Source organism: Marmota monax, unplaced genomic scaffold, assembly GCF_021218885.2.
Source record: "Marmota monax isolate L192 unplaced genomic scaffold, Marmota_monax_Labrador192_F-V1.1 WCK01_AAM20220418_F8-fsc00054, whole genome shotgun sequence".
Lineage (NCBI taxonomy): Eukaryota > Metazoa > Chordata > Mammalia > Rodentia > Sciuridae > Marmota > Marmota monax.
In genome coordinates, this window is record NW_026692145.1 from 11,021,293 (window position 1) to 11,045,587 (window position 24,295).

Below are 24,295 nucleotides of genomic sequence, written 5' to 3' on the forward strand. Positions count from 1 at the left end.
TAACAAGTTTTCGAAAAACACATAACTGAGGACTGACTGCAAAGACAAATATTACTAATCAAAGGAAGGCCATCTGCTGCAGTGGTCATTGCTGGGGACAATAGAAATCTCTTCAGAATCTGGTCAACTCTGAGGGCATTCTCCACATCTGACCAAGCCTCACCCACCCCCACCTTCCTGCACCTTTACTCTCTCTCATCTGGAATAAGATTGATATTTAAAAATATTCTAGAGCTATGCTACATTTTGCTTATCCTAACAATAAAAACCCAGTTATTCAGTTCCTGCCTACATGGATTCCACAAAAAAAAAAAAAAAAAAAAAAAAAAAAAAAAAAAAAAACTGGAGTTTTTCTCTACTCCATTTTCAGTAAAGGTCAGCGCATAAAATGCTGTAATGATTACTTTAGGATTGTGTTTGGGAAATATCTGGATTCTAGTCCTATTTTGTGACTAGCTCTGTGACTTTGAGCTCTCATCCTCTGAATGTCTTTTCTTGTATGCAACATTAAGATGTTGGATTAGATGATTTATTTTTTTGCCATAACCATATAAGGCAGATATTACAATTTCCTTGATTTGTAAGACAGGAAAACTAAGCTTGAAGGGGTTAAGTTCCTTATTCATGGCTATCCAACTGGAAAGAAATAGATCCAGGATTTGAACTCAGAGAATCTGCTTCTAAGCATAATTATTATTGCTCTACTGGCTGGATTATCTGCCTTATATGGTTATGGCAAAAAAAAAAAAAAAATCATAAAATATATAGAAAGTACCTGGAATTTAGTGAACATTCAAGAATAGTTAGTTGCCATTATTTGTCAAAGGAAAAGGCATCAGACTTGAACTCAGAAAACCTGTGTTCTTATTCCATATCTGTTATTATCTGGCCCTATGACCTTTCACAAATTATTTTACTGGTCTAGGACTCAGTGTGTATTATGATTTATATATCAGGTATCCCTGAAAATCTCATGTGTGACACAATGCAAGTAACTAATAGTCATAAAGTATGACTATGTATGTATCAGGGCTGGGGATGTGGCTCAAGCAATAGCATGCTCGCCTGGCATGCGTGCGGCCCAGTTCGATCCTCAGCACCGCATACAACAAAGATGTTGTGTCCGCCGAAAACTAAAAAATAAATATTAAAATTCTCTCTCTCTCTCTTTTAAAAAAAAGTATTTATCATGTATTTACTATGTCTTTAGACCTGTGCTGGAATATAACTGCTACAGGAATTTGAGGCAAATTTGTAAACCTCAGTGAATTGAGAATCTATCAGGATGCACAGAATTAGGTAATAGATTTATATGTATGCATAAATACATACAATATATAAATACATGCACATATGGTAATGCTCTTATATATACACATGTTATAAAGTAACTATGCAATAGAATAATTTATAAATAGTAAAAACATTAAAAATTTTAAAGAAGATTTAAAGGGTCTAGAAAAATACTCTCAATATAATATAAACTAAAAATGTGGGAAAAATTGGAATATATGGTAAAACCCAATTTGGTATGATTTTTACCTTACCTAGGTGATATTTTTTACATATTTTTGAAGCTTATTTTATAATGAGCATGAATTAAATTTATATTTTAACTTCTATAATCGTTAAAATGTTCTACATTTAAAATATCAGGTTGGGATAATATGACTTATATACAGGAAACAATTATAGAAAAAGGTTCTCTAGAAATATATGAAAGTAATAAAGCCTATGGTATTGCCTTAGTACATTTTTCTATATGAACAGTTGCAAAACATTTTGGAAAAGACCCCAATATGGGAATCTGTTGCTGCTGCCACTAGGGAGCTGTATCATCTTTGGAAAATCTTTCCTTCCTTGTCCTTACTTTCCTCAGTCATAAAATGAGGTAGTTGTACTAGAACTACTTGCTATAGCTCCAAAAGTCTGTGATCTATAACTAGACTTCAAGACTTTGTTTTGCTCATTCCTGAGTATAAATCAGAGGGTGGTAAAATGATGACAGTTTAACACTGGGGCACTAGATGGAAGATACCATTAACCATGGCCCCTGAAACTCATACTTTACTACATTTCCAATTCACTTGCTGTGAATTTATTCTTCCTCTCTGCCACCTATTTAAAACTGACAGGGTTGTCATTTTCATGTAGAACATCACTGTGCAGCAGTGAAAGCTAAAGGAAGAAGGATTATGGTGGGAAGACATTTTGGAGAAGTGCTATAAGTTAGAAGAGCTGCATTGTAATCCCAGCTCAGCTATCAAATAGCTGTGCAACCTTGGGATAAACACTTAGCCTCTCTGTTCCTCACTCTCCTCATTGGTAAAAGCAAGAACAATGATCTATAATAAAATATAGCAGTGGAATTGGATAGAAATGAGAAGAGGAGATCATGCTGGTAGGACATGGATTATGAAGGAAAAAAGTTGCCTTTGGTTATCACCCCAGAATACAGAGGAAGAGAAAGGAGGAAAAATGTCTATGTTGCCTAGTAGTACTCAGCAGGATCCTTTCTGGTGAATCTATGCTTGTGGAATTAGCTAGTTAACCTTTGCTCTGGAGAAAATGAAGACTGAAATGCTGGAAAATCACATTAGCAAAATTTCTCTTTTAACCTTTTCCATATCTCCTTCCTTTGCTATTTTCTGCCTGACTTAGGCAAGTACCATCAAAAGAAGAAAATCCATACACTCAAACAGAGATGCTTTAAACTTAAATCCACACATCACCCTCAATTAAAGAACTCAGAAAATCACTCTTTGTCTGAGTGAAGACTACAGGATCCACTTTTCCACACTCCTACTTTAAACACATTAACACGTTTTCTTTACACTTTAGAAAAGATTGTTCTTTCCTTTAAGCCAGTAAGTGCTAAGGTTATCATGTTACTATCTATGTTGCTTTATCCTAAGCATAGATAGTAATAAATTCCTATCTAGTTCAGAAAAAAGAATCATGTCCTTCTAGACAATTCCATTTAATGGTGGCATGATTAAGCCTAATGGTGTATTCATTCTGCATTTTGGAGATATCCACATCAGTTCTTTCTTTCTCCACATTTTTTCACCTCAAAGCAAATCTCTTATGCTTAAAGTAGTGTTGTTAGTAAAGATTACCCCATCGAGCTTCTTTTCAGTTATAGATTTACAGAGGGTACATGTTAATTTGGAATGGCCAGAGATGGGAAGAGTCTCTTCCTGAGCTTGGTTTTGACTAATTCAATTCCTCTCCTTCATTTACCAGCCACCACATTACTTGGTGTTTATGACAGCTACCATTTTTTGTACACTTACTATATGCGATATATCATGACGAATATTTTACATGGATAATCTCACTTAATTTTCATAGCACCTTTATAAGGTACTTATTATTATATTCACCCCCATTTCACAGATGAGAAAGTGAGGCACAGAGAGGTTAAGTAATTTGCACAAGGTCATATGACTAGTGAGAGAACCAATATTCAAATTCAGGCAACCCAAGTTAGAGACATTCTTTGCCCTTTAGTAACACCCAAACTAAATATGAGAAAAAGCTTTCCACTATGCAAGGTCAAACAACAACGCTTTCATTCAGTGAGTAAGGTACAACTCTCTGGAGCCAGGAGTGTAGAAAGAGCTGAATGGTTCTAGGTCTGTTTATCTGGGAAAAGTACAACTTTCCTCATGGTTTCCCTCTCTGCATGTTCAATAGGTTTATAGACTCTAAAACAAAGAATTGGGGGTAGTAAGAGTTGATCCTGGCAGAATCAAAGAGGCCAAAAGCTACCTACTATTCATAGCTCTTATACAAAGTGGATTAAACTCTTATAAAAGGCTGTGCCTAGACTCAGAGATGTGCTAAAAATGGATCTCAGTTGAGCGTTCATCATCTGGATGGCAAAAGACTAAAAGAATTATCAATTGCTGAGTGTCATCAAGAAGTAGAAAAGATGAGGTGACAATGAATGCAATATGTTGTGCCAGGATAATGTCTGCTCCAGAGGAGAATGGGCAGTATGGAGTGTCTCTCCCTTCAGTTCCTTGGGCTTTTAACTCCAGGGACCAGGAAGAAAATTCACTCACTAATGGATCTGTAGTACCCAAGGAAGTGAAAGGATCTACCGGGGAGGTTCTGAACAATTTCTTGCAGCTTTTCTTGGTGCTCCTCAGTGGGCAGCCCATTTCCAAGAGAAGTACCAGTGCCTGACAGCAGAGTCAGTTTCCTGATGCTTGGTCCAAGTGTTTTCTTCTGACTCATCCTTCAGAGGACAAGTGGATGCCTCGAGGCCTTTAAAGTCACAGGGGCTACATGTGCACTATTTAGATAACGAATTCACAAGGGAACAGAAAGATGACTCATTTTGTGATTAGAAGAACAGATTGAATTAGAGATAAAGATAGATTTTGGGGCCTTCAGGGGAAGAGAACCCTAGGTCTTCCCTTGAATACTTTAGCCCTTAGATTATGCAGAAATGTGCATCTCAGGCTTTCTTCACCGAAGGTATCTGTGTACCTGTCACTGCCAAAAGGTAAATTGGGTGGGCAAACTTGGACACGTTGAGAGATATTTGAGGTTAGGCTGATGGGCTGGTACTCTGAAGGGGTGTTGTGATGTTTTTTTTCAGTTTGTGGAAGAACTGAAAACTATAGAAATTCTCAGAGGACAGCTGTTCACAGGAAGGAAATCCCTAACATGATAAGAGCTTTTATTTTTCAAATGATGCTTTCTCTTTTTAGGACAAAAACTTCAAAAGATCTTGAATTAGTGATGGTACTGACAATAATATTTGGCATTGATGATAATATCCAATATGTATCAGACATGATTAAAAGAGTTTTACGTGGAGTCAAGACTTATTTCATTGAAAATTCTTAACAACCCTACAAGGTAAGAATTATTATTGTCCCTGCTTTAAAATTGGGGAACTCGAGGCACAGTGAAGCTAAGTAACTTGCCCAAAGTCTCACATTTGGTAAGTAGAAGAGTTGGGATGAACAAGGATAATCCATAACTAGCTGGAAACATTATCCATTGGTTCCATGAATTTTATATTTTCATCATGGAGTCTTTAAAAATCACAGAATAGATGAATATGAGGAGAAATTTCTAGATTAGAATTTGAAGGGCTCCTTTTTGGATGGATTGTCCTCATTAAGAAATGAAGTGAGATGGTAAAATGGAACAAGAATTAATCAATGAATGTTAATGACAGACATCTCAAAGATCATTCAGAAGATCCTCTCTACTTTAAAAATGGGGGGAAAAAACACCGAGAACCAGACATGGAAAAACTTGACCAAGTTCATCTAGGAAGTTGAGGTCAGAGCTGAACCCATACCTCCCAACTCTTGGTTGACTGCTCATTCCCATACACCCCTGTTCCCTCCACAGCTTTTACTGCTACCTAAGGCCATAGAAACATAATTTCTCAATCATTATATTTTCTGTTCATTTACTTCATAAGATTTCAATTGACTTATGTGGTATATACGTGGGTGGGTTGATCTTAGTTTGTATCCTAGGCATAGCCAGTTATTCCCATACAATGTCCAGAAGTAGTTATCTAACATATAAAAATTCTAATCAATAAGTCATTCTAAAAACACCCCAGGAGTTTATATCCAGTGAACATCAGAAGCTTTGGTAAATAACATGAAATTTCTCATTGGTGAAATTAGTAGCATTCATCACTTATGGGTTGGTTAGAAGAGGGGTAGTGGTATTCCCAAACTAGCAGAAAGAAGATATAAGGATGTAATTAGCTCTATAGTATTATCCCTTATAAATGGTACCCCAGTTATATTCATCAGTTGTCTTGTGGGCAGCCACTTGTTGGGGATTCTTGGTTAAATAAATCCTGATATCGGGATTTTGTCTTGTCTGCCTCAAGTGAACCTTTGTGCAAGCCACTATTGGAACTCCTAAAAAGAAAGAGCTGAATTTGACTGATCCTAAGAACAAGATATCCAATTGTTTTATGCTTGCTTGCTATTATTTTAACAAGAAACAGAATTTTGTCTGAGGTTTGTTTTTACATCTGATAATGAGGTTATGGTGAAAAGACCTTTAGGCCTCACTCTAGTCACAGCAGGCTGTTCATAACCACCAGTTACCTAATGGTTGTGAATGACCAAGTTGGCTTAGGTCAGGTTAGAACTCTAGGCAGCATCTCTATTTTGGACCTTGGTTTAAAGTTAGTGAGCCTCATTCTTGGAGTCTTGGGGAAGCTTCTACCCTGAGTAATAATTGACAGATTCTTATTTGATCCAGAGGCCTTCCAGTTATGGCTTTACATATACTGGAACCTAAGTAGTTTTCCCAAAGCAGGCCCTCTCAGAAGCATATTTTCTGATCTGCTGAGCACTTGCTAATGACCCTGTGCCAGCATTCTGACCTTGCTATAGGTTTCAGCATTGTCTAGAGAAGGTTAGTTAGAGTTGAACTGGCACTCAGCCATGGAAGGCTACTGGAAAAACTGCATATGTATGTAGGATCACAAGTATGTGTGCAAAGGAAAGATTTCTATCATATTGAGATACCTTGATGGTACATTTAGAGGAGAAAGTAAAAAATATGGTTTTTACTGAAAAGAGCTTTTCTTTGCTGTTCTTTGTACTTATAAAGACCACTTAACAGAGCTTCCCTCAACTTGGAAAGGCAGTATAATGTAGTGTAGCCAAAAAATTTGCACCTTGCATCCAAGTCACCTCATGTACCATTGCAAATGTTCTTTTTGTCCCATAGTAGTTTTTAAAAAATTGGATTTGAATGCCTTCAGATAGAGACATAGACTCTCTAGATTGCTGCAGGCCTCACTACTCCCTATTATGACACATCTGTCCATTTTCCACATTTGTGTGGTCTGTCTGGCTCCTAGGGTCATTTGAGATGTCAACTCCAATTGAAACTGAGGCAGGAAATTATCAGGTTCTATTACTTAGCTGGCTAACTGGGTGACCTTGGGCTGGTCTTTTATACATTTTTGAACCACATCTGATTCCTCTTTTATAAAAAAGGGATGTGAGTTCCTTCCTTCTGGAAATGTTGTGAAGATTCCATGAAAGAAGATATATAAAATGCTTAGCACAGTATCTTCCACATGGTATAGCTTCAATGAATGATAGTTGTTATTTTTCAGTTCTGATTTTAAATTTGTTGACAGCAAGAATGGGGAGGAGGGCACAATGAATGCAATGTGAACCAATTGCTATATATCTATTTTTAACAAATGGTTTGGCATTTACTATGACATCTAGTTTATAGCATAGCTAAGGACCAATCATTAGCTAACAAGCAGAGAAGGAAAGAAGCATTGTTAAAATGAAAAACATTCCCTTGTCTCTACTTAGCATCTCAAAGAGCATTTTTGCTTTGTTTCTCTCAGGGACCATGAGTTGAGGTAAGTATCAGATCTTTCAAGGCTTGAATTTCCAGCCTGAGAGCCAAACTCACTAATACTTTCATAGGCCAATAGCACCTCACTTACATACAGAAGCAATATATGTGAAAGCACCTGGAACAATACCTAGCATTTACTGGTGCTCAATAAACATTCAATCTGAATTTGCAAATCTCTGTTTGTAGTATCAGAGTTTATTAAATTTGTGATTCCCAAATTGAGCATTAGTATAACCCATAGAGCTTGTTAAAAAGGCTTATCCTTCTATTTTCTGATTCAATATACCTGGGGTATGACCCAAGAATTCATATAATAAGCAATAAGCATCTCTGGTGATTCTGATGCAAGTAGTCCAATTAAACACTGTTCTAATCTAATCAACAAGTAGCTTTGGAAATTACAAGGAATTATAAGGATATTTGGGAATCTATAGGAAGTTCTGGCTGACTGAATATTATTGGCCTTTCTACTTGAAATTTTTAAGGCTGTTAACCCATACAGAGACCTATATCAACACTCCTACCCACATACTTATCCCTCTGTGGGCAAGGTCCTAATCTCATGCGTTGCTGATAGCCTGACCCCTTTCTGGGCAGCTGCAAATATGAGGGCACTGGTTGCAATGAGTAATTGGTGAGGTAGATTAGCCAACTGTGGACAGTTGAGATAGTACTTTGACAGTTCTGGGGATCAAATTCAGGATCTCATGTGTAGCAGGCAAATGCTGTACCACGAGCTACATCCTCACCCCCAGAGGGGACTATTTTGATCACAACAATTTTTAAAACTCTAAAAAATTCTCACTACAAACTGATTTTACTTCTGAAAATTTCCCACAGTAACTGGAGACTGCTGAGTCTCAGATTATCTATTGCAGCAAAAAATCATGTGTAAAACAGGTAGCAGGCCTACTACCACTGTAAAGGTATGACTTGATGGGTCAAAAGCAACTATATGGTGAATGGCAGCTAAGATCTTAGAGAATAAAGTACCTGAATTTATCCATGGATAAGATAAAATGTTGAAAAATAGATAAAGTGCATTAAAGTGTTTTTCAAGGACCCTTTCTCAACCTCAGGGGTCTTCCAGTAACCTTTGTAATGTTCACCATCCATTTGATGCTCCACTTTCTTGGGCAGATGTATTATTTTGGGTCACTTACCTGTCTTGGATAGTCCCCTCTGAGGATTCTGCAGTGTAATCTGAACAGAGAATTCTGGCTGAACAGAGAATTCTGGCTGAAATATTAATGGCTGATAAGGATTTAACTCATTACCTTCCAGATAGTTCACTTGCATTTTAGCACAGGTTTTCAGTATAGTAGCACAAATAAATTGATTTGTGGAATTTCAGACTAATGGTAAACTGTCAGGGAATAATATTTCAAGGAAATTGAGTGCCATTTTGCAGGCTTCAAATGACACTGGGTAATCTTTTAATGACATCCTTGGAGTAGTCCTTAGCTTAGATATTTTAGAAGTGTCATTACTTCTCTTCCTTTTTATCAATGAGTGCCTGGCACAGGCCTTGAAAATGGAGTCACTTCTTTAGAATCCTATAGGACCAGATGGGATATGAGTTGTGTTGTACTTCTTTTTTTCTAACCCTGTTTAAGAGAAGTCAGACAGCTGAGGAGCAGATGTTACGTATCTCCTTCTGGCATTCAATGACCCAGAGAAGCAAAGTGGAAAGGGAGTAGAAACAACAGGCCAACCTCAGATCTCTTGAGCAGGTTGTTTCTAAAAGGGGTACTCTGGGGTGTGGCAAGAAGCCAAGATATTGTCATCCTGACTCATGAGCTACTTCGTCTCTCAGCTTCTAGTCTCCCCTCTACAATTCCTTACAAAATCTAACTCCAAGTGAATGCTCTCATTAGACATCTAATCATGCCACCTACCTGCCTGACATGGATACAAGGCTGTTGGGAATATGATAGAGATATCTCTAAGTCAGAATGGGCCAAATGTGTCTCTTATAGAACCTTCTTTGGAAGGCAAAAAGGTATGAACATGGGTAAAAGCTTGTCTGAAAGAACCTTTCCTTTGGTGATCATAGTTTTCCTGCTCTGGACTGTTGCATCAGAATCATTGGGGAGCTTGCTAGAAATGCAAAGTCTTGAGCTCCACAGAAGACCCAAAGACCCAATGAATCAGAATCTTCATTTTAACAAGATGCCCATATGATCAGTGTGCACGTGAAAGGTTGAGAAGGGCTATTCTACACTGAATTGTGCCACAGAGTGTTGAGGGATCATTACTAGCTGTGTTTCCTCTTCTCATTCTTATCATTGCTCCCCTGCCTCCTCCACATAAGGACAAATGATGATTGGGTTGTGGATGATTGCTTAAGAAGCCTGTGACAATTGGAAACTGAGGAGCCGGAAGGTCTGGACTGAAGGACGCAAACACATATTTCTCTCATCAGTGCTCAAATGAAAATCCAGAAGAGAGTATGCTGGTTATTTCCATAAGGAGGGAAGCCAGAATGTATGCTTGAGCCAAGGCAAGAGAGGGATGGAGAGAATGAAGAGGAGACACTTCTTGGCTAGGTTTGCAAATGCCTCTAGAGCTATTATTTAGTGTCTGTGAGAGAGATATTGCTTCATAAAACATGGCATTCCATATGCAATCCCAGGGAATGGAAACTTTCTGCTTGAGGGCCAACTTCCTTACTATCCTTCTCCCCTCCTATGACCATCCTTTTGTGCCCTACACTTCCTACAAGTGGTTACAAAGTAGCTTCAGATACTATAATAGACTCCAATAAAATGAGTCTCTGTGAACTTTGGCTGTTTCCCAAATTACCCTCAAAACTTTTAGGTTTACCATGGGGAAGTTGCACCTGCACATGCTTTTGGTGTACTCACATACTATGGGTAGCTAGTATTTTACCTTGGCCTGTAAAGGTCCTCCATGACTAAAGCCAGCTGACTTTTGTTTTGGGTAAGAGTGAACAGCCACTCTGAGCATCATATCCAGAGATGTCCCCAGTTAAGAATCTTGCCTTGAAATTGAGACATTATGGTTCACATGCTCGCTGATTTCAAAGCAAATGCTTCCTTGTTAGGTATATTGATCCTTTATTTGCCACTTTCATCTGTGTTTCTGTATTAGTTAAAAAGCTGTCACCCCCAAATGTGAATGCAGTCTCTGAGGAGTATGGACTAAGAACAGAGATATTCTGACACAAAATAGATTTAGGTCTAGTGTGCTGGGAACAACTGAATCAGGGGCTAGTTAGTGAGTAGGTAGTTAGAGACCCAGAAAAGGGCATGAACTGGACAGACAGAGCAGGAGAAAATAATGGCAATGGAAGAGATTATAGAACAAGGGGAAACAAATTCTGTCCATGTTAACCTTTTGCTAAGGAATGACCCCTTTTGTGGGTGGCTGCGGTAGTTCAGGGCTGAACCCACACAGAGGCTGATGCTATTTGCAGCTCTGTGTCTATAGCCCAGACATTTCCTGAGCAGCCCTAAGGAGGGAGGGAGTTCTTTTGTGTCTGCACAACTCCTACACTCCTGCTGAAAACTAACCATTGTCCCCACCTGCAGCAGTAATTACACCCTCCTGTGGACAGTTTCATCTCATTAGACACGAAGTATCAAAGCCAAAAGAATAAAGTCAAAACTTGATTTTTTAATGGAGTGGGTAAAGTACACAGATGATTATCTTGACCTTCATAGGAGATAGCAAGTCTCATGAGATTTTACATATTTTTGCAGCCCCCATCTAAGAAGTTTAAAAGTAAATCACCTTGGTGAGAATGTTTATTCCTCTCCCCCAAAGCTATGAATTCTACCTTCTAAATTTCTGGCCCTCTCTTAAAATTCATGTTGTCATTTAATCCTTAAACTGATTGCATTAAAATGAAAAATTTCTTGTCCACAAAGGAAGACAAATAATACCACCTCAGCAGCTTCATTTACTTTTCAATCTGTTATAACAAAACCAGCCAATCACCTCTGACTACCCAGAACAATGAAATTTTAAAATATATCAGAAGTCAAAAACATAAAATGAAAATCTGAACCAGCTCCTATTATTTTCAGTCTTAGAAACTAGGGAGGGAAATGCAGAATTAAGAAAACAACTTCTACACAGGCAAAAGTGGGGGGTTTTGAAAAACTAGTTTCATTTTAGGGAAAAAAGTTAAAATTCCAGAGAGGAATAAAAATCATGGACTATTTTGCAGTAAGCACAGATACAGAACAAAATAATTCTCTTTGCTCTTTCCCCCATCCCCATTTTGTAGATTGATGGGAAGCTGCCTTGTACAGGAGGTAACACACTTTGCAGGAAGCTCACCTTTACAGCCTGCTGATTGCCACCTACTTTTATGACCCAAATGAACAGCATCACCTTGCTTCCTCCTCCCCCTATAAAAAATAGATTTTTAAAAACCCATAATAAACCTTGTGAGAAGGTGACTTAAATCTTTGACTGGCACCACTGAGGCAACCTGTTCATGCTTCAGTGATCTAAGCCAGCTGGCCAGAGGGGCTGAGAAGTGGGCTAAGCTAGTGAGCTTACTAAAGAATGGCCAGCTGACAGGAGAGAGGGAGAGCAGCAAAGGCACAAAGATGGGGAACCTGTGGGAGTGGTGGAGCCAGAGGAGACTTTGGCTAGGATGTGAAGATCTATTTGAGAGCAGGAGCTGTGATCCTGGGATCTTCACCCTGGCTCCAAAGCTTAAGTGGAAAGGACAAACACCCAAACAGAACCCAAATAAACAAAACAAAATTCACCAAATTGCAGAGCATGGGATCAAGGGAGACATTTCCTTCCCAAACGGACCTAAATGGTTAAACGGATCCTGGCAATTAGAATAATTAGATAATTAGATTGTGACTCTGTAGGCAAGAGACGGAAACCTGTTTCGGGTAAGTACACTTGGAAGCAAAATGCACTCAGTTATAAAAAGATCGTGTTCTCAGTTAGCAGGTATATTTCAAATGGCTTGAAAAAAATTAATGGAATAAAAATTTCCTGCTGATGGGTTAAGTTTAGCCAGCAAAAGAGATTTTGTCTGGGGCTCCATTAGAGCTTGCACTCCTAAGTCCGACTCTCAGTCCCACCATCACCATTGCACCTCCATCAACAGATTTTTATTTAAGTCAACGCGTTTACAGCACAATTCTATGGTGAATAACCTTTAAGGTTACATTTGCCTTTTTCCTGCTTCTTGCAAACAGTGCGTAATCCACGAGCACATTTGTTGGCTGTAAAGGTGTACAACAGCAATTTTTGCAATGACAGTGCGGAGAGGGAATATGAGATCTGTGTGCTAATGAGCTGACACTGCAGAGGCTGGGGCGGTGTAGTGTGGAGTGCACTACAAGTGCACAGCAGCAAGACACAGGAGGGGACTTCAAGGGAATCGACGACATTTCCTGAGGAACCAGGGCAGCAAAGCCACGCAATGGGACCCTGCAGTCTCTTGTTATTTCCACAGCCCCCAAAGCCGAAGGATAATCAAATCCAATTTTTTAAAGAATAGATGCTAACTTACTTGTGTGTGCATCTCTTATCATACATACTGATCACATGGGTATGGGTGTCTATATATGTTTATATATGCATGTATCCTGAAACCTGAATATTCTCACCATTTTTCTTTCTGGGTTTATCAAGCTAAATTGAAAATTAAGGCATCAAACTATTAATTCCTATGAAATGGGAACATGTGCTTGAAATCAGATGAGTCTCGCTGATAAACTTCAATTCACCCCTGAGCTGAAATCCCAAATGAACCACCTTTCAAAGCCAGGGAGGGTTTTATTGGCCTCTTAAGGCACAGAATGAAGTTAGAGTCTGTCTTAAGCAAACCTCTTGGGGCTTGTGCAAAAAAAAAAAAAAATGGTTGCTGGTGAATAAGAGTCTTTAATAACTAATGTCTGGGATTTATTGCAAGGGAGCCTTCTGAATACATTATGGGAGTGGGGGGCAATACAAAGGGAGAGTTGAGGATGGGGTACTCACAGAAGTTATTACCATTTTATTTTATTTTTATTTAGTTTATTCTTTGTGTATCTGTTTACCTGTGAACCTATGCCCTAAAAAGTATGTGCCTGCCTCAGAATTGAAGGTGTAGAAAAGATCATGAGAAGAGATCAATTATAGTGCTAGGGGAAACTGAAACTAGTAATTCTGCATGGCTGTAGGGGGAAGTTTCTTTAAATTTCAATAGCCCCTTCTATATCACATCAGATAGAAGAGGTAGATGACCAGATTTGGACTCATCTGGGGTTTTCTTAAATTTTTCTAGGCTTCCAGAGAAGAGCAGACCAGAAGATACAGAGGCTTTTCTCTGCACAATCAGGTAGTTATTTGGAGGAATAGAATCTGGGGTCATCACCAGGTTCTAGTACCGAACTAGAATTGTATGCCAAACCTGAAATATTTAACCTCTACCTATACAAGAAAAAAATATCATCAAGGCCAGTTGGAGGGGAGGATTAGATACTTCCAAGTCTTCCTTGGCCCCTTGAAATCATTGGTTTCGGCACTCAGACTATATGGTTGGACTAGTCATTTTTCTCATACTAAGCTACCAGGCAGCAGCTGCTGAGAGAGAGCTTTGAGATCTGGCACCCTTTCAAAGATTGTGACATTCAGACATGACTGTTTTGGGGACCAGAGAAGACGACAGCTTTCCTCCTCTGTCTTCTGAGCTGTAAAGTCTGAGAGTGCAACAGGCAGCTGGGTACACATCACTGGTTTCTAGATATTTCTTCCATCTGTGGTGAGTGTCTGTACATGCATACATGTGTATTTGGCATGACTAAGGTCAAGGTCATCTTTTTGCTTTGTGTTTTTTGTTGCACAGTGAGCCACACCCCTTCTTCCTTATTCTCAAGCCCCTGGCCATAACCTAGCCTCATAAGTAGAAGTGCTATGGATTTAGGGTAAGGAATTTTGAACTTTTGTTTTCCTTCTCCATGGTTGCTCCTTTAATGCCCTGAGAGGTAAGATGTGAAGGCAACTCAACACGAATGTGGGTGACTGATTACTTATTCCCAAACTTGAGATTTTTCACAATGGCAAGTATTATTTCCTGATTGCTCCTTGGGTAGCATTCCAATGATCCTAGGCTGGCAGATTTCAGTCTGGTTCAACCATAAGAATAGGACCAAAAATTTCAGAAATCAATTCATTTCTGAGAAGCTAAATGCCTCTCTTATCCTAATCCTTGTCAGTGGAAAGAAACTGAATGGAGATGAAATAAATATTATTTGTTAACAACATGATAATAAATGCTGGTAGTTTCATGTACTTGGTTTTAAATCTGTTCTAATTGATATTTAGGAAGCTGCACTTGAGATTCAACCTCTTGACAAGACCACAGTGCTGCAGGATTAAGAGTCAGATGTGTGTTGTAAATGCTATGGAGACAGGCCTGGATTACTGAAATAAATAAGATGCAAAGTATAGACAGACATTTTGTAACTTTCACACTTAGCTGGAATTAATAAATTCCTATTTTTATCAATGTCGGAAAGCCAAAGAACGTCAAATACAGTGTATCTGGGAACACATATATAAAAGGATCTGTACCTTCAGCTAAAATTTTCTCAGCACTAATAACTGTTACATTACTTGAAGAATACTTCAACCCCATTCCCTTAGTCCAAATCTTCAAATCCAGGGAACCTGTGCCTTTGGAGATTCTTCCAACAGGTTTTGGAAATTACATATCTTTTGAGACAGAAGAATTTGAAGGAAGTCATATACAAAGTTTCACCTGACCAAACATAAGTATCATTTTCCCTTGAAAGAAATATGAAAAAAAGTACACCAGCCATAAAAATAAAACATGCTTTGTGTCATCACTGGCCTCATTGTTGTGAAACTTTTAGTGAAATAAGCTTAGATGAAGAATTCTCCATCTTTCTAACAAAACATTCAATTCAAGAAAAATCTTTAGTCCGGCAGGCTATTAGCCCTTTGGATTCCCATGGTTTTACTTTTTAAAATACCTCCTTTCCACAAGAATAATCATGGTACACAACTATGGAATTCAGAAAGGGTTTTAGGGCTGATGAAATTCCTCCCTTTGATATTCAGTTTTCCTCCTTCCAGCCTCCCCCTCAACCTCTTGCTCTAAATTAGAAACTGTGTTGTCCTTAACAATCAGGGGATCTGGGGGATGGGGGGGGGACCAGAGGAAAAAGAACTAGCTTTTCAAATATTCACCTGAGAACTGTCTTCTCCCTGCCTTTCAGTTTTCCAGGCACTCATCACTTGCAATCAGTTTGTAGTCTTATCAGTTCCTATCAGAGCTCTCTCAGTAAGAAAGGTGATAGTCTAGGACAGAAAGAGGCCAGGGAAACCAGCCTGATATGTCCCTCAAGGTCACTTGTTGGCGGAATTCCTTATATTTTGGTTCTTACATATTAGGCAATTGTCAGTTTTAGCTTCTTTTTACTTGCCAGTCACTAGCTTTAACACTCAAATAATGTACATCCTGAATTGACTCAATCAAGAAACTGCTGCTGCTTCTTTTTTTAAATCCCATCTGAAGCAATTTCCCTCAACAACCATGCTATTTTTTTCTTTCTTTTCCCCCAGCCAAAAAAAAAAAAACAACAACAACAAAAAAAAAAAACTGTGGTGCGGGGGAAGGAACGCTAGTTTAGCAGGCAGGAAAATGAAACTTTTGCATCAAACGTTATTCACAACAGAGTTTTGTCCACTGCCTTGAGTTTTGCCCACTGCTTTCAGCCCTGCAGCAGAATCCTCTGGGGTTGATTTATGCAACATGAAACCAGAATTGACTAGAGCCCCTAAAATGTCTACTGAGGAAATCACCAGCCAGCACACAGCAGACCCCCAGCACCACAAGCAAAATGCAAATGAGGTTCCCAAGGTCCCAAAGGGAGCAAAAGCAGATCTACTTACAAGCATTAGTCACAGAAAAACTATTGGAGGAATCCAAGTGATCTACGTGGTAATTCAAATGGAAGGGCTTCTCAGTGGTGTTCTGGTTGGTGTTGTATAACTGCACAGCAAAGCGAAAAGCGCTGTGCTCCTGCACAGTGTTCCTCATGAAAAGTCCACCTATAAGCAAAAAGAACCGAGATTTGGCTTGTGTCCCCTGACCCTAGGACGAGTTAGAAAGTGGGGAACACTAGGTACCAGATACCTCTAAGTATTACTGGGATGCACAACTGAGGATTGGTTTTCAACCTGTGTGTTTCTCCAGACTTGTGAACTCAGATTTTGGCCAAGAGAAACCTGGTTTCTCTAGACTGAAGAGAAGAGGCTGGAGAGAAGGAAGAAAGGGAAGAGGGGGCTGCCTTGGCATAGGACGAGGCATCCAAGAGTGGAAATTGGTTCTTAGGCGGTAGCCTTCCCCCACGTACACTCTACTCCCACCCCCATCCCCACAGCTGGTTCATCTTTACCAGGGTAAAGGGAGAGGTTAGAAAGAAAAACAATTTTATTCCTCTTGCTGCTCCATCCCGTTCTCTATTAGCCAACCTCCCTCGTGACAATACAGGGGATTAGTTCAGTAATGGCAACAATTCTAACTTCTGGACTTGTAAATACAGACAGAATCAGAGAGAACTCCCTTCCGGCTCCCAGAGCTGGGTTCCAGACAGACACAGCGGCAATTCATGAATTCGTGGTCTGCGTGACTTCGCTGCTCGCCCGCTCAGCTCCTTGTCTCACCCCCACTTCCTACCCCGTTCGCCACCAACCTGGCTACTGCCAGGGTCTGGTGGATCCAAAGTGGGTTCCACACATTCCCTAGCACTAGCCTTTTTTCCCTGGAGCCCAAGACGCGGGACAGGGAGCCTCAGCCCGGTTATGCGCCCTGACTCGACCAGACAGGCAGCTTCACCCTGGGACAACTTCCAGTGGCTGCACTCACGCCATGGCAAAGTCCAGAGCAGCAAGCTAAAAAGCCGCGACTCTTCGCCCCTTTGCAGCATCCCAACCTTCTGCTTATCTCCCCTGCTCCTCCCAGCTGGAAAACCGGGCAGCTGTCCCCATCAGCCCCAGGAGACCCCTCTCTCATCCTTAGCACTCCCCAGACTAGCCAGCTGGTTGGGACTCAGATCCCCCGATCTTTGCCAGTCCCCATCCCCAGTCACCGTCCCCAGACCATGCAGGATGGGGACCCGCGCGGCCGCGGTAGCCCCGCCGGGGCAGTTGTCTCAGATGCAGAAGAGCCTGGCCCCACTGGCTGGCTCGCTGTCGCTTACCTATGCTGATGGTGTTGGGGAATCCTCCGTGAGAATGACCCAAAAGCCCCAGGACTAAAAAGAAGACCGCCCGGAGCACGCTTTGCCCCATTTTCTTCTGCCTGGCCATGCTACGCCTAAAACGAAGCTGACAAGAGCATGGGCGCAACTCGGGAGTCGTCAAAATAATAATAGAAAAAGAAAAAGAATTCACCGGCTCTTACACCCCCTCCCCTCAACTTGCTCTCGCTCACTCTTCCTTTCCACCCCACACTAGTCCTCCTCCTCCGCCGCCGCCTCCTCCTCTTCTTTCCTCTCTCCTTGCTCTCTTTCTCCCTCCCTCTCTCCTCTCTCTCTCTCTCTCTCTTCCCCTCCCTCCCTCCTTCCCTCCTCTCCCTCCCTATCTCTTTCCCAGGATCTCTCACACCCCCTCCCCGCCCCCCACCTCACTTCTGTCTTCACACCAATCTGGAAGGCGGGTTCATTGGCTGCTAGCTGGGTTCGCCAAAGCGGTCTCTCTCCCTATCAGAGAGAGAGAGAGAGAGAGAGAGAGAGAGAGAGAGAGAGAGAGAGAGAGAGAGAGAGAATATAAAGACCTAAGATACAAAACAAAATAAACAAAACACTGAAAAACAAAAACCAAAAAACAAAGGAGAGAGATAAAGAAATAAGAAAGAAATTATAAAGAAAACCTGAGACACCCCCCTCCGAAGATGGTGGGTCTAAAGAGGGGGGAACAGAAGGAGAAAGCGAAAGGCTCAGCTCCGGTGAATTGGGCTCTCCCAATTGGGCCGGTAGGGGGATATTGATCAAAGTTGATCTGACGTGGAATTAAAGCCGCACACCGCTTAGCTCTACTGCAAACTGCAGCCGCGGACTGCAAAGCCTAGGCGCTGGCGTTTGTCAACACCGGAGATGGGATCAATAGAAATTCAGCAGTCCTCCTGTGGACCAGGCTTTCGAGATGCAGCCAGCCCTCTTTTTAAAAAGAGCTGCATTGCTTTTGCGTTTGTGTGTCTGTCTTAAAGAAGGGGGGTCTTGGGGGGCGGTTAGTGGTTACTCCGGAGTCTTTGTAGAGACTCAGAGAAGCAGTTCCCATCACAATGCGCCCGAAGATGCTGCGCATGCCTGGTCTCTGCCGCTCAGTTTTTACAGCAGAGATCCGAGGGCCAGTTAACAACCTCCACCCCCATCCCCGCAGCTTTGGGAGGTGTGCACCCCACATCAGAGTGCTAAGGCAGGTTTGTGAGAGGTGGGAGTAGTTGATGGACAGTGCGGGACTGACTGCTTTGGAGGGCATAGGAAAAGAAAGTACATGCATAGAGATGGTAACTAAAAGGTTAATGAAAAGGACGCTCAGTCCCACTGACTGAGGAGAGAAGTGTGGGAATGAGCTGGGTGGGGGTGGGGACTGAAAGTTAAGGTTGGAGGAAACTGTCCTTAGCTGCCCTGCTTCCTTGGTGTTGCCTCTGGATGTTGCAGCCTAGGCCCCTGAGTGATGACTCCAGAGGTTATTCATCCTCCTGTACTCTTCCTCTCTCTGCTCTCAAGGGAGGAAAGAGCCTATAAAGTTAATCAGTCTAGTCTGGATCTCAGTGAGGAAGGGTCCCCTCCAAAACATCTTGTGTTCCAACCTCCTGGGCTATTCCTTTCCCTAGCTATGTTTTCCAGTGGTGAGAAATCCTCTTTATCTCCCAAGTCTTTTATTCCTACCTCACAGCTACTCTATAAAATACAGATTTTATTCTCCTCACACTTGCTATTGTCCTTTTCATATCTCTCCTCCTAGCCTAATTAGATAATGAGCCCTTCATGCCAGTGTACACCAAACTGATACACATGGGGCAGGAGACAGGGGACAGGGGCCCAGGGACCAAGCCAAATCATTGAGTACTTCAGAACTTTGAATCTGGCAAGTCATAGGCTGGAGCCTGGGACAAAGGAATTCAAAATGCTTTGGCAACCAGAAAAATATTCTAGGCTCTTCCCAGATTTCTATCAGTTCTGATAATGCAAGTCTCTTTCTACTGCATCATTCATAGAAATGTTTTATCTCCTTTTTGACAGTCCATGGCTAGGACTGAGGAAGAAACTTGGGAGCCAGAGAAAACTCATTCTATCAACATAAGGGAATGAGGGCAAAAGGGTAGCAGAGATGAGGTTGACTACCTCTTGACATGTGCAGAGTGAGATAGCATCAGTCAGGAACATAGACTTAGGAGCAGATCCAGGTTCAAATCTAAATTCCATCACATACAAGCAGTATTTGACCTTGAGCAATATTGTTAATCTGCTTCCAAGTTTGTCATCTTTGAAATGGGAATATTAATAGTTCTTTCTTTACAAGGTTATTATGAGGATTAAATAAAATAACAGATATGAAAGCATCTAATTCAGTGTCTGACTCACAGAAGAATCAATAAATTTTAATTTCCAAACTCTCTTTCCTCTTTCTTTCCTTTTAAAAGTGTTCCCTTTCTTCCCCAAAGCTCCTTATGTGGTCATCCTCCCTTCTCCCCACCATGCTCACAACCTCAGTCTCAGCTACCAAATCTTTGCTAGTGTTCTACATAAATATCTTCCTATCATAGCTCCTCAAGAGCCCCAGGAGACTGGAGAGGATCGGGTAGATGAATCTTTACTAAAGTTCTAATGGCAGGCAATGACAATTTAATATCAAAAATGCCACATTTAGAGAGTCTCTTCTCTGTGCCAGGTACTATATGTTCCTCCTTTTAGATAACATAGTTGCATTTTAATAGGAACCTTCAATGCCTTGACCCAAAGCAATAACTCCAATAAGGAGATTTTAGTTTTGATTTGTAGTAGGTGAATAATATATTTTGCAGTGGGAGGGTACCTTTTAGCACACCTCAATTCACTCCTGAAAGCAGTCAGGTCTCCATCTGTGCTTGGCCAGCCATGAGAAGAGGTGGAAGCAGAGATTCATGGCCATCTTCACTGTCATTTGGCTTGAAGTATAATGAGAGTGGGTCAGTAACAAATGATGAGAGGAAGTAGGACATTTCAGTGCCTCTGCACTTGGAAATCCTCCATTGAAGCCATCACTGTAAATGCCACCCATCCCTTCTGTTTTCATCCTCCCCTGCCCACTACCTTTTTCCTTCTCTTTCATCTGCTGCCACTCTTTCAACTTTTAGCTGTCAGTGGCAGCTGTTGGCAGAGTTGGACTAGTTTCATCTGAGCCAGCAGGGGCACAGTGGTAGACTAAGCATATTGCTGTTGGTTGAAAAGCTTGTATAATACATGCAAATTCTTTAGGAATCTATCCCTTACCCAAGAGAGCCATGGGACACTTTTTGAACATCATCTCTGATTTTCCAACAAGGGGCTAGAGATTATACTAGTAGCATTATAGCCACAAGAATTTGCCAACAAAGCCCCAAATCTAGCTCTCCCTCTGTGGTTAACAGACATCCCCCACTGGATTCACAGTTACCTTCTAATTTTAGGATCTATTATTTGTACTTTTATTTTAGACCTTTATTTTATTTATTTATTTTTATGTGGTTCTGGGGATCAAACCCAGTGCCTCACTTGTGCTTCGCAAGCCCTTTACCACTGAGCTCCAGCCCCAGCCCCTGATTCATACTTTTAAATGAGCTCTATAATATAATATAAATAGCAAGATAATAAGTGATTGTAGTTTCTATTGAAATGTGAAAATAACATTTCTCTTCCTGAGATTTATGCTTGTTTCAGGTTTAGGACAGGTGTACTTGGATAAGCAGAAAGGAATATTGGCCAGTGAAATTTGGAGAGGGATCTATATTATACATTGAATCACATTCTTGCTAACTTGATACCTTGCAAATAAGGAAAATAGCAATAGAAATAATCTTGATTTATTGGAAGATAACTTATGTATCCTTTAAAGATGATGAAACCAAGATATTTTATCATTTGCCTGATGGGAAGATAATTTCCTCATCGTTGGACTTGAAACTTTGAAGTCTTCAACAAACATTTATTGACCACATGCTATATGACAGGCTGTGCTAAGCACTAGAGATATAAGGAAGCAAGTCACATTTCTGCTTTCAATGAATTTCATGTTCAGAGAAGGAGCAGATGTATTCACTGGCAATGACAATGCAATATGGTAAGTGATCTGAAAACAGTAAGCACCAGGTTCTGTGACAGCACAGAGGAGGGTGTTTAAATATTTAAAACAAGGTACTTCTCATATCCCAGATTCAGTCCCAAATGATTGAAGAGAGAAGATAGGATATCTTGAGGTCAGAAAAACTGGCCAAACTTCCTAGACTCTAATCAAAGGAATAAAACTACTTTATGGCTGCATCTTGCATTTCTACTCCCAGGTTCTTTGACAATGTTACAGTTCAGCCATTTCTGATGATTAATTAAGGTTCAATGTGATATCTAAGAAAGCTTGGGTCCACCATCCTACTTCTTTATCATCCCATTTTCTCTATTATATATCACCTCTCCAGAAACCTCTTCAGAAATCCTTAATGTATGTGTCAGCCTTGGTGTTGCTGAATAAATCCACAGCCTTGAGAAACTGAAATTCCAAGTACAGGCCTAGTTGGAGCTGCTTCTGGTGGGAGTATATGTGTGAGTCAGAAGGAAAGTCTTATGAATTTGGGTTTAATATGCCCAGAAATGAATCTATAGAAACTTCCTGAAGTAGATAGTCATACCAAGTTCAGTGGCCAAGGGAGCAATTATTTATCAAATTAGCTTCAGTTTAAATCCCTTTTTTTTAACCTAATAAGGGTGTGTAGAACTTAATTTTTGCCCTGAAGACATATCCAGGAGCTGTATGGAGGCACAGTTATTATTATTATTTTTACTTTTAATGCCCCTCTTGTACCACCTTCCTCCCTGGACTAAACACTTTCACACTGCCTCCTTTAAACACCCTCAGAACTACTGACCATGCTTTGACCCCTTCAGCTCCTATATCAATTAGGATGCTTCATGCTGCAGGCAAAAACAAACCCACTAAAAGTAGTATAAACAATAATGGAGATGCATTGGCTCATATACCTGGAAGGGCCAAAGGTAGGGCTGGCTTGAGAATAGATGAGATTCAGTAATTCAATAATTTCACTTAGGACCTAATTTCCTTTCCTCCCTCCTTTCTGTTTCCCTCATGATGGCAAAATAGTTGCAGTATTTCTTGGTTTCATATATTCATCCCACCATCTTGTTTTGGTTCAAAGTAAATCATATGACTATTCATGATGCAATCTTGAGACCAGGAAATGCCATTCTTAGTTCTGATTCTCTGAGAATCTTGGGCAGCAATAATTTGTTCTTGATGGGTCCATAGGACTTTGATGACTTGCTGAAATGGTCTTATCCTTGGTCTGAGTCAGATTGCTCAGTGGTTAGATCCTTCTGTTACCTTAGTAATGCAGCCCCTTAAATTCAGTTTAAGATGAATCTGCCTGATATTTAGTTCTGTTTTTGAGAGAATCATATTATATTGAGAGTTCAGGATGAGAAATTAATATAGGAATAATTCCTTTTCCTATAGGGTAGATAAGCTTCCAGAACCTTTCAGATAAGGATTTGTGACTTCTCCTTACATCCTTCTCAGGATAAGCAGGGTCTAAAGTGTCACTTCTTATACTATGAAGCTGAGTAGTTAGAAAGGGTAAGTGAGCAGCCCAAAGTCACACAGTCAAGTGGTGGGGAATGAAATTTCTTATCCCTCTAGGGCTTTATCCACTAGACCAAAGTCTCCTTCACACTATGAGACTGAGGATGTGAGAGAACAAAAATATTCTGCTGGGATGGGTACATCTTAGCTAGTAATTATCCCTTGGTAGCTCCGAATGGGCTTGAAAACTGCAGATGGAAATCATATGGCTTCGAGACTCCCACTTCTCACAAAGTGACACTCTTATAAGCTGCAATGTCTCTCTGATGGGAAGTGTTAATTTATTGTGAGTTATTCCAGGTTATATCCCAGAGATGATATTGTTGACATTTTTATTAATATATACCTTTTTATCCCTCTGGGAAGGTTAAAAACTGTCACCATGAAACACCATAGGCAATTCCGGGGGGCGGGAATTAACCCCTCAACCTAAAACTAGCCCTATCTCCAGCTATACTTGGAGAGGGGGTTGCAGTTTGAATAGATCTTAGAGTTTTAGAGATGTTGAGGAATTTTGGGTGCCAGTTGTTTGAGGAGCTATGTTTTTTGCTCAAGTGGACAAATTTCCATTTATCGAGTACATATGAAAATTGGAAATTGACTCTGAATTCTGAAACTTACATATTTGGATGTTAAGGACTGAGTTAGCTTCATGTCAGATGATACCACATGAGGCAAATCCATTTTTCTTCCCATGTTTGACATTGTATATTTGTGAAGGTTGTGGTAATGGGGTTGATATGGGTAAAGAACATGTGTTAGATTGAATGAGTTTTCTAATTATTCACTCCTTCCCAAATCCACACATTTATCATAGCCCCATTGTTGGTGGTTTATTCCCTTGCCCTTTAATTTGGCTATGTGACTTTCTTTGGCCTATGGCTTGTGGGCAGAAATGACAATGCACCAAATCCAGCTTGTGTCTTAAGAAACCTCATGCATTTATGCTTGTCATTTTCACCTCAGTCAATGTCATGAGAGAAACACATATCAGCTAGTTTGCTGGTCTAAGAAACATGAAAGATATGGAGTAGAGCCACTCCAGTTGATTCATAAACCTGAAGTA

The 24,295-nt window shown here is 40.4% G+C and overlaps 1 protein-coding gene across 7 annotated transcripts in view; it reads right to left on the minus strand.

Annotated features, from left to right (window-relative positions):
• Nucleotides 1-18,391, minus strand: part of Gria3 (glutamate ionotropic receptor AMPA type subunit 3) — a 280,239-nt gene extending 261,848 nt beyond the window's left edge. The window contains exons 1-4 of one of the 7 annotated variants that reach the window (XM_058571563.1): nucleotides 18,269-18,391; nucleotides 18,027-18,098; nucleotides 17,598-17,724; nucleotides 16,288-16,446 (exon numbers count right to left, since the gene is read on the minus strand). In XM_058571563.1, coding sequence (XP_058427546.1) covers nucleotides 16,288-16,446; nucleotides 17,598-17,706 — 268 coding nt within the window. In that variant the 5' untranslated portion in view covers nucleotides 17,707-17,724; nucleotides 18,027-18,098; nucleotides 18,269-18,391. Of the gene's footprint in view, nucleotides 1-16,287; nucleotides 16,447-17,597; nucleotides 17,840-18,021 lie in introns of those variants that run through there. The other 6 variants (XM_058571557.1, XM_046468812.2, XM_046468796.2 and 3 more) reach the window with 6 other exon arrangements.
• Between the last annotated feature and the right edge of the window lie 5,904 nt (nucleotides 18,392-24,295).